The following is a 10,444-nucleotide window of genomic DNA, read 5'->3' as shown; positions in this document are numbered from 1 at the left end:
TAGCGTTTGTTTTGAGGTAATGAGACAGAGGTTGAAAGATTAAGATTCAGTATTATGTTTGTTGGTTCAGAGACTGGTACTAAAATTTCTGTCTCTGTCTCCAAAATTTCAGTATTTCAGTACTTCCAAAAAGTGGGAATACAAGAGACTAAAATTTTTAGATAGACGGAGACCGAAACTTTAATAACATTTTATACCTAAAATACCTTCATTTCAATTAATTAATTCCAATTTTACTCTTTATGCAAATTAAATTAGAGTTTCATTCTTGTTTCAATTTTTATCTCCCATTTTACACCAAACAAACTATTGATATTTATTTCAATTTCTATCTTTTAGTCTCTATCTCTCAGTTTCAGTCTTTCCATCTCTGTCTTTCCACCAAACGCTACGATAATGTTTTGTAAAATTTGAATGTGAATATTGGAAATTGGTTTAAAAGTTGGAGTTAAACCCCACACTTTAGGTTAGTAGTTAGCAGAGTTATGTTATTTGAGATTTCAGTTTCACACATTATTCTTCTTCCCTCTTAAACCCTTCAAACTTCAAATCCCTTTCTCTCTCAACCACCGTGAAGAAATGAAGCAAGAGAAACGGCAGCGGTTCTTCATAAACGACAACATCGACATTCTAAGGGAAATACTTAAACGACTCGACGGAGCGTCGCTGGGAGTGGCGGCGTGCGTGTGCCGTCTATGGTGCAGCCTGGCCAGAAACGACGACTCCTTATGGGAGCACCTCTGCTTCCGCCACGTGTCAGGTCCACCAGCAGCGTCGGTGAAATCGGTAGTGTTGGCGCTCGGAGGCTACAAGAGGCTATACATGGTGTGCGTGAGGCCTGTACTGAGTCGACTCGGCGCTGAGTCTGAGTCGGATCGGAGGCGAGTTAGGTGGAGGCGGGAGGAGGTTCCGGTGGCTGTGGTGGTTCAGCTCTCGCTCTCGCTGTTCTGCATTGACAGTTATGAGAGGCTTCACGGTAACAATAACGCTGGAGGAGGAATCATCCCCAGCGACGCGTCCGCATCGTCCCTCATGTTCCTCTGTAACCCCATCAACGTCTGATTTCTCTTCCTTTATTATTATTATTATTATTATCTTTTTAATTTAAATAAAGTTACAAGAAGCTGCTCTATCTGTATCAATGTGCCGGCTATTTTATTTATTTATTCTTTTTCTTTTATATATAAAATTACTATTATTACTAATCAATACAAGCTTCAAAATAACAATGCTTTATTAGTACTTTTTTCTCTTTCTTTTATTCTTTTTTTCTCTTTTGTTTGGACAGAAAATGTTTCTAGTTAATTAGTACTATGCAATTATGCAAGTATAGTCAGATATTGTTTACATTCTTAAGGCTTAAGGCCTTGTTAATTAGGAAAACAAGAAACTCTAAAAGCATGAGCTTCAGTTCAACAAGTAGTACTGTAAATAGTAGAAAAACAAACTAAACTTTTTTTTTTACCACTATTTTTGGTCAACTACTTGAATGTGATAGGCTCATTATTTCTTCTTCTTCTTCTCACATATAGCATTTGCCTTTCTGTTATTTTTATAGAAATTATATTTTTAAACACATTTTATAGAACTTATTAGCAGTGCTGAGGACATAAAATGGAGCGCAAATCTCTGTCATTCCAACCTAAAAAAGTTTGCACCTAACTCTAGTCAAAATTTTACACTATGATACATACACTGATATATACATTTGATGAAACTTTTAATCTAAGTATTCTGTTTAGAAGCATTTCAATGATAGGAATTAGGATAATTGCGTAATTTTTTTATTTTCACCTAAAGGTTTTGGGTTCGAATTTCACTCTTAATTTTTTTTTTTAAGAAAAATACCCCTTACAAATTAAAATAACACAAAGTTGAGATTAGAATCATAGGATGCTACTGGGCTAAAAGAATTTTAACTGACCAATAGCTACAAGAATAGTTCTAATCTGGTAATTAATAATTAAGAAAAGGTTTGTAAAGTAATATATACAAAGACTTCAAATCTCAATGTCATTTGGAATATTCTTTGCTTTCATTCGGCGATATATTATTTTGTTGATCTTTATTTTTGGAAAAAGCAAATGAAGCAAGGCCCCAACAACACTTACACTATTAAGAGAAATCCTACTATAGTATCACAAGAAGAGAAAATGTCCAAATAAAACTATGGCTAACTAGGTAGCTAGTAGTATAGTATAGGCATATGTTCATACAAAAAAGGTAGGAGACATTATTACAACAACAGTAATGAAAGCAAGTAGGATATTTAAAAGGGGGTGTGTGTGAGGCTAATTAAGTTAGATTTTATTATATATCTAAATGTTTAAGCTTTGAGGGTGATTATTATGATAAAAGCAGATAAAAGTTAGGCTTAAGCCAGCTTGAACAAAATTTTACTCATTCATAAAATTTAAACTTCAGATGCTACTTTTTAGGGGGAAAATCTGAAAATGTGAACTATACACTGAGGTTGGTGAATACAATTATAACAATTAATATTTAGCTGAAACTAGCAAATATCTTTGGGCCCTTAGGGTTAGCCCAATCAATCACTTAAATGGTTGTGGCTAGCCCAAAAGTTAAAAAGAAATTACGAGTTCAGAATTTGTAAATGCTTGACCAAAAAAAAAAAAAATTTGTAAATGCAAGTTAAAAAGAACTTTAGATTTGTGTAACTAGAAAGTTTTATGTTCCAAATTAGAAAGTAATAATTTGAAATTCAAATAAGCTAGGTGAATCATTCAACAAATTTATCATTTTCAAGTTCATATATAATCCAAAAAATAAATGATGTACTATTACGTGTATAATTGATATGGATTATTCTCTACATACAAGTCATTTACACATACAAGTCCATACAAGTTATTTATATTGTATTGTTTAAGAATTTTTATGTATGTGTATTGATAAGTTCTATATAATTCAAAACTCTTCCTCTTCTTCCTTGCATTATAAAAGTGAATTTTATTGAATTAGGATTAACTTGTATAAACTTGTATGTCAAAAAGACTTGTATGTGTAGCAAGTCTCAATTGATATATCTATGGGTAAATTACAATAACTTTTTTCTCCAAATCATCTAATATTACAAACACTACTTTTTAATTTGTTATATATTGATTTTGTTTTAAATAAAAATACAAGTGAAATAATATCTCTAAACTTCATATAAAATATTAGTGTCACAATTGACAATGAAAAGATACTCTGACAAAATTTCGCTTAACTTCAAAGGAAAAAAAAATCAATATCAATACTCTATTTACATATTATAAAATATTCGTTAATTATTTTTCAATAAATTTAATTTAAATGCAAATAAAACATGAATCATGTATCAGACAACAGTCCACAACACAAAAAAAATATGTGATCAGGAGTTATCTTCTGGGAATTTTCTTGCTAATTTGAATAATTCGTACGAAAAGGAGTATATTCTATTTTTATTTTACAACAAAAGATATACTATTAATATTTTATATATTTAGTTAACAAAACATACATATTTTTTTGTCATTGAACCATTATCAATTTGGTGTAAACAGAACAAACACACAATATATTTTTTTTTTATCAAAATATCACATAATTATAAACGAAATAAAATATAACACACACTATTAATGAAATGAAGAAAATATTTTTTTTTGTTTTTACAAAAATAATAATAAAAAAAATTAGTCAAACTAAAAATCAATAAAAATTGTGGAGCATTCAGACTATGACTGAAAACTCTCCAAACCATCATCCAACATTGCACCAACCATAACATACTGTCTAACATCTAATTCCTACCAAAAGTAAATATTAAAATAATTTCATATGATGATAATAATAATAATTAATTATAATATTTAGGAAAAAAACTTATTTTTATATTATTATTATTTTAATGAAAAAGATACGCACCTGGGGCGCAAGTTAGCATGTTCCAACAATGTTAATAACAGCGTTTACTAGCTCTGAAAATTATCATTTTTATTTTATAAAAAATTTTCCCTATTTTTATTTTCATTTTTTCCCCCTTTACCTTCGCTTTCGAAATCGGCGTTTGTCGGAAGCTCCTATTCAATATCTCATCGCCGCCGTCACCGCCGCCACTAACACCGCCGAGTCGGACCCACTTCGGATCTTCCGGTAGCCATTCAAATCGCACTTTTCTTAGAATTTTTCAATCGCAAAGGCTTCACCTTTACTATTAACCACACACCATACAATCGGGTTCTGTGTTTCCCTGTTTTTTAGTGCACTTAGCTCAGCTCAATTTTGCTCGATCTCCCAAGTACACGTGGCGATCTAGATCTTCTTCGACACCCCATTATAAGTTCCAATCCCAGTGAGTATTTTCTTTCTGCTCTTTCTCTTTTTAGCTTTAATTATTGTGCTTTTTTATTTTTTGGGAATAGGTTACGGATGTGAATTTTGGGGCTTTTGTTGTATATTTTCGATCTATGTGTAAAAGTTTTAGGCTATATCAAATTTAGCTGAATTTGGTTGTTAATTGAAAGATGGATCTTTTTGGATCATTTCCGTCACTCTTGGAGTGGTTTCATGATATAAATGAATTGTTGGCTTTTGAAATTGGAACTGTTTAGTTTCTAGGGAGGTTTAGGGAAGAGATGGGAAAGTAAGGTTTCTATTTTTCCGTCATTGTTTTATAGATTTTATGTGGAGGATTGAGTATTATATGTTTAGGTAGTTAAGTAAAGAGCATGATCCGTGTTGTTTTGGTTGTTTCTGCCCACAATTAGGGCGTTTTGGTGCACCTGATTTCAAATTTATGTTCATATATGCTTATGAATTGGTGTTTTTGGATTTAGGGTATATGTGTACTTACTTTTTTAGTTTATTCCAAACGTGTTGTCAGACATGGAAACAAGGTTATACATGATATTGGAGACGATGCTGGGTTGGTCATAGTTTCTGTTTGAGAGTTCAGCTGTGAAGTGGTTTGGTTCCTAGATGGAAGCGGGGAAAGAGGAGGCACTCAAAGCAATAGAGATTGCTGAGAAGCGATTTGCTCAGAGAGACTTTGCAGGCGCAAAAAACTATGCCATAAAAGCTAAGACACTATGTCCTGGATTGGAGGGTATATCTCAAATGGTGACCACATTTGAGGTTTACATTGCTTCTGAGATTAAACACAATGGTGAACTAGATTATTATTCGATTCTTGGATTGAAACCTTCTGCTGATAAAGAGGCTGTCAAGAGACAGTACAAGAAGATGGCTGTGTTGCTTCATCCTGATAAGAACAAATGTGTGGGAGCTGATGGGGCATTTAAGCTTGTTTCCGAGGCGTGGACTTGGCTGTCAGATAGTGCTTTGCGCAGTACATATGACCTCAAGAGAAATGGACAGATGGGTGGGATTACTCAGACAAATTTGTCTTCTCCCCATGCTACAGGTTATAGCAAAAGTTCCAATTTGCCGACTTCTCATGGTAGGCACGACACCTTTTGGACAATTTGCACCTCTTGTAAAGTTCAGTATGAGTATCTGCGCAAGTATGTGAATAAAAAACTTTCGTGTAAGAACTGTCGTGGCACTTTTGTTGCTGTTGAAACTGGGGCTGCCCCAGCAAATGGTTCATTTCCATATTGTCCTTGGTCCTATGTGCCAGGAAATGGGTATGGAAGTCATTCCTATGATGGAGTTACGTATGTCCCAACCACTGCAGCGACCTATTTCAACGGCAACGGGGTCGCAGGATACCATTCTGGCCATGGGTATGAATACGTTTCAAATGTTTCATTTCAGTGGGGCTCTTCTGGACATGCGAATCAAAATGGACCAACGACCTTACCTACTGATTCTGTTTATCAAACCAATGGAAGTGTGAAGAGGGGAAGACCAAAAATCAAATCAGTTGATAAGATGCATCGTGTGGCTGAGACTGCGATCAACGCAAATTCAGATGTGTCGTTTGTTTATAATGAACAACAGGATCTTAAGATGAGTAGACCAGACAAGAAAAGGAAAGTAGTTGCGGCAGCCAATTTTAAAAATGGCTATGTTGAAATGGGGTCAAAATGTGCTTCTGAATCAATTTTGGCTAATGGCAATGAAAGCCTTGGACAAGGCCAGAAGGTTTCATGTGGAAGTGAAGTTCAAACCAAGCAGTGTTCCATGGCACCAGCTTTTGATGCGAGAAAATTATTGATTGAGAAGGCCAGGACTGAAATTAGAAAGAAACTGGAAGAGATGAAGTTGGCTTCCGAAATTGCTGCTGCAGCAGCTGTCAGTGCAAGAGAAAAATCTCAAGCTGAAGATGGTCAAGTAAAAAGGGAGACATGTAGAAGAACAGTTCTGAATGCTTCTGGGCATCAAGTAGAGCGCAAGAAAATTGGTCCAGCCGCTATAACTGTCCCAGATTCTGACTTCCATGACTTCGATAAAGATAGGTCAGAGGAATGCTTCAAGCCAAAGCAAATATGGGCCTTGTATGATGAGGAGGATGGAATGCCACGATTATATTGCCTGATCCGTGAGATTATCTCAGTTGATCCATTCAAGATTCACATTAGTTACTTAAGTTCCAAAACTGATAGTGAGTTTGGCTCGGTAAACTGGCTTGATTCGGGTTTTACCAAATCTTGTGGAAATTTCAGGGCATGGAATTCTGATGTTGTTGACCAAGTTAACATCTTCTCCCATCTTTTGAGTAAGGAGAAGGCTGGTCGAGGTGGTTGTGTACGCCTATATCCCAGAAGTGGAGATGTTTGGGCTGTTTATCGAAATTGGTCACCAGAGTGGAACAGATCTACTCCAGATGAAGTGAGGCATCAGTATGAAATGGTGGAAGTGCTGGATGATTACTCTGAGGAACTTGGTGTTTGCGTTTCGCCCCTTATCAAGCTGACCGGATATAAAACAGTTTATCAAAGGAATACAGATAAAAGTGCCATTAGATGGATACCAAGGAGAGAAATGTTGCGCTTTTCGCACCAAGTGCCATCATGGTTGCTGAAGGGGGAGGCAGAAAATTTGCCTGAAAAGTGCTGGGATCTTGATCCGGCAGCGACTCCGGATGAGCTTCTTCATGCAGCAGCTGCAGAAGCTGATGCTCTTTAGGGCATTGGGGAGTAATATTTGGGGGGTTGCACTTTAGCATACTAAGTTCTCAATATTTTAGATTTAACTGTTACACTGTGTCCCACTTGGTCAGATACCAATGAGGCATTAACCACGGGTCTTTTTAGAGGATGAAATTTTTATTTTGTAACATTAATCTCTATTTCTAGACACCGAGATGTAGTAGTAGTGATTGCTTGTTGGGTTAAGTTTCTTGTTGCCATAGGAAGTGTAACTCTTTGTTAAGAGGCTCAGGGCAGATTTGTCATTTGATGATAGCTCTGCCTACTTTGTAACTCTACTTCTGGCCACTATTTACTGGCAAAGAATTCATTCAATGAAATGAAGGCTGAAATCAAATTTAAATGCAACTTCTTCAGAGACAATGTTATTGAGGGGAAAAAATTGAGGAGGTAGAGGATTTCTGTGTTGTAACCCTCTTGACAGAACTGAAGGTGAATTCAATGGTCAAGTTATGAAATCTTTTGTCTTTATTGTTGTCTCGTTGTGTTCATAGTTGCTTTCCCTTTGCAAATTGGTCATGTTAGGAAAAAGATAGTCTAAAGTGTAAAAATTTGTAGTGAAAAATTAGAGGTTAATTACTATTAAATTTGCAACTTTTATTAACTTAAGAATTTTATCCTGTTATTATGTAATAGTATAGTTAAAATATATAATTCTCAAACTAAGTACTCCATTACTGAGTGCTAACTTACATATTCATTGGACGACCACAAATTAAGACAATACTCTTGCCAATAGTGTGTTTTCATCCCCATCCTCCTTTTTTTTTTTTCTCTTTTTTGGTGTTATCTTTCAGATAGTGAACAATCCAAAAATACCTTTTTTTTTTCTCTTTTTTGGTGTTATCTTCCAGATAGTGAACAATCCAAAAATACAAGTCTGTAAACCATTTCTTATCAGAGAATCATATGTTGCTGCCTCAGGTTACAACATTGTATAATACTTACACATGCATTTCACAAATATTCTTCCATGTACTAAGAACTCATTATGATGTAAGCTTAAGTATTGACAAGTTTTTTACAATTAAATGTTCATTTCTTTAAGGATTTCTATGAGGTACGAGTATTTAAAAAAAATAAAAAACACGGAGAAAGAATCAATTAGCAGATAACAAGAAAAAACTAATTTAAAATACCCTCCAATATGAAAGAAACATATGATTTCAGAATTTAAAATAACATCCCATAACTCAGTATCACACTTCTAAATTATAATTTATCTGCATTACACCACTTTTCTTATCATATTTAAATAAAAAATCCCTACTTCTTCTAGTCTAGGAGATATAATAGACAAAGTTAGCGCCAAAGTGAGAGAGGATACTAAGCACCAATATAAAACCGGTTAACACAACGAGAAGCGGGGGGTCATTCGAGCTGGATATCAATCCCAGACGAATCTGGACCATATTGATCATTGACACTGATAAAAAGATAAAACCAAAGTAAAAGAACCCTAAAATGACAATAAAACTAAGCTGTATGTAAATAATAGAGGCGGGAACCCGGTTCATCTCAGAATAGTAAGTCAAGGATCTTCTCATTGACTTAGAGGCAATGGCGCAAAAACTGAGAAAAAGGAATGATACAGTAGCAAAGAGAATTGCACTTAGTCACCAAAAAAAAGAGAATTGCACTTACCACTGTTTTCACAGTGGCTTGGCATTTGGAATCAAAGACGGAGTCGTCCGGTGACACGGCTGCTGCAAATGTGAAACCGACGAAGATGGAGTCGATCAGCGCCACCCGGTGACCTTAAAAAGATCATCCAAGATCAGAATCAATTTCAGTATCTGTTCTAACTCCATTTGTATTATTAACGAGAGGTGAATGTTTTTGTATTGTTAACGAGAGGTGAACGAGAGGGGACGGAAGAAAGCAGTATTTATAGAAAAAACTTTTCCACCGACTGCGCCACCGCCTCCCAAAAAAGAAAGGAAAAACTTTATAGGAAGGGAGACGAAAACAGAGAAACGAAGCTCAAATGTGAAATTTCTTAGTGAACAAGCTGCTTTTTTTTTCCTTCCAAAAAAAGTTGTGAACAACCAAAGTAATGACCGATGAGAGTCATTATTAATCTCAAAGATATCAGGTAGGAAAATTATCACATGTTTATCGATAAATATTGGAATACTAGTGCATCTACCCGTGCATCGCACGGGAATGGCACAAAAATAATAAAAAAATATTAGATATATCATATATGTTAATTAAAACTAAAAAGCATAAAACTAGTATTTAATTAATTTAAATAATAAAAATTATTAACTAATATATATAATAATTAATTTTTACATTACATAAAATATTTTTTATAATAATTTGATTTACGTAATTTTATAATGATAGATAGATCCTTAAAAATAAAAAAATACTAAGATTTTATGTTCTTTTTAAATGTATCTTATATTATTCTCAGCCAATTTATTATTGCTTTTAAGTTCCAAATATTTAGTTTCAAATTTTGTATAACCTGAACTTTATTATTAAATATAAAAAAAATTATAGTAATGCAAATTATTCCTTCATTTTTAAAATTTTTAACAATAGAATGATCTTTGTTAACTAAATACTCCATTTTTGAGAGCTAACTTACATATTCATTGGACGGCCACACTCTTGCCAATGGTGTGTTTCTCATCCCCCTCCTCCTTTTTTTCTCCTTTTGAGTGTTATCTTCCAGATAGTGAACAATCTAAAAATACAAGTCTGTGAACCATTTCTTATCAGAGAATCATATGTTGCTGCCTCAGGTTACAACATTGTACAATACTTACACATGCATTTCACAAATATTCTTCCATGTATTAAGAACTCATTATGATATAAGCTTAAGTATTGACAAGTTTTTTACAATTAAATATTCATTTCTTTGAGGATTTCTACGAGGTGCGAGTATTTAAAAAAAATAAAAAACACGGAGAGAGAATCAATTAGCAGATAACAGGAAAAAACTAATTTAAAATACCCTCCAATATGAAAGAAACATATGGTTTCAGAATTTAAAATAACATCCCATAACTCAGTATCATACTTCTAAATTATAATTTATCTGCATTACACCACTTTTCTCATCATATTTAAATAAAAAATCCCTACTTCTTCTAGTCTATGAGATATAATAGACAAAGTTAGCGCCAAAGTGAAAGAGGATACTAAGCACCAATATAAAACCGTTAACACAACGAGAAGCGGGGGGTCATTCGAGCAGGATATTAATCCCAGATGAATCTGGACCATATTGATCATTGACACTGATAAAAAGATTAAACCAAAGTAAAAGAACCCCAGAATGACAATAAAACTAAGCTGTATGTAGATAACAGAGGCGGGAATCC

At 34.1% G+C, this 10,444-nt stretch overlaps 2 protein-coding genes across 2 annotated transcripts; both read left to right on the top strand.

The window, feature by feature from the left end:
- The first annotated feature begins 486 nt into the window (after positions 1–486).
- Positions 487–1,242, top strand: SLY2 (F-box family protein). Its single transcript, XM_016310189.3, has one exon. It carries the CDS (start codon positions 580–582, stop codon positions 1,060–1,062), a length of 483 nt encoding a protein of 160 aa, XP_016165675.1. The 5' UTR covers positions 487–579; the 3' UTR covers positions 1,063–1,242.
- Positions 1,243–4,004: 2,762 nt separating this feature from the next.
- On the top strand, positions 4,005–7,451 carry LOC107609141 (uncharacterized). The gene is made up of 3 exons (XM_016310986.3): positions 4,005–4,143; positions 4,252–4,342; positions 4,874–7,451. The coding sequence occupies exon 3, from the start codon at positions 4,969–4,971 to the stop codon at positions 7,078–7,080; it is 2,112 nt and encodes a 703-aa protein (XP_016166472.1). The 5' UTR covers positions 4,005–4,143; positions 4,252–4,342; positions 4,874–4,968; the 3' UTR covers positions 7,081–7,451.
- The last annotated feature ends 2,993 nt before the right edge of the window (positions 7,452–10,444 follow it).

This window comes from Arachis ipaensis, chromosome B7, assembly GCF_059453495.1.
Source record: "Arachis ipaensis isolate K30076 ecotype BB chromosome B7, ASM5945349v1, whole genome shotgun sequence".
In the NCBI taxonomy this organism is placed as follows: Eukaryota; Viridiplantae; Streptophyta; class Magnoliopsida; order Fabales; family Fabaceae; genus Arachis; species Arachis ipaensis.
The sequence above is the reverse complement of the archived record's forward strand: the minus strand, read 5'-3'. Positions and strand labels throughout refer to the sequence as shown.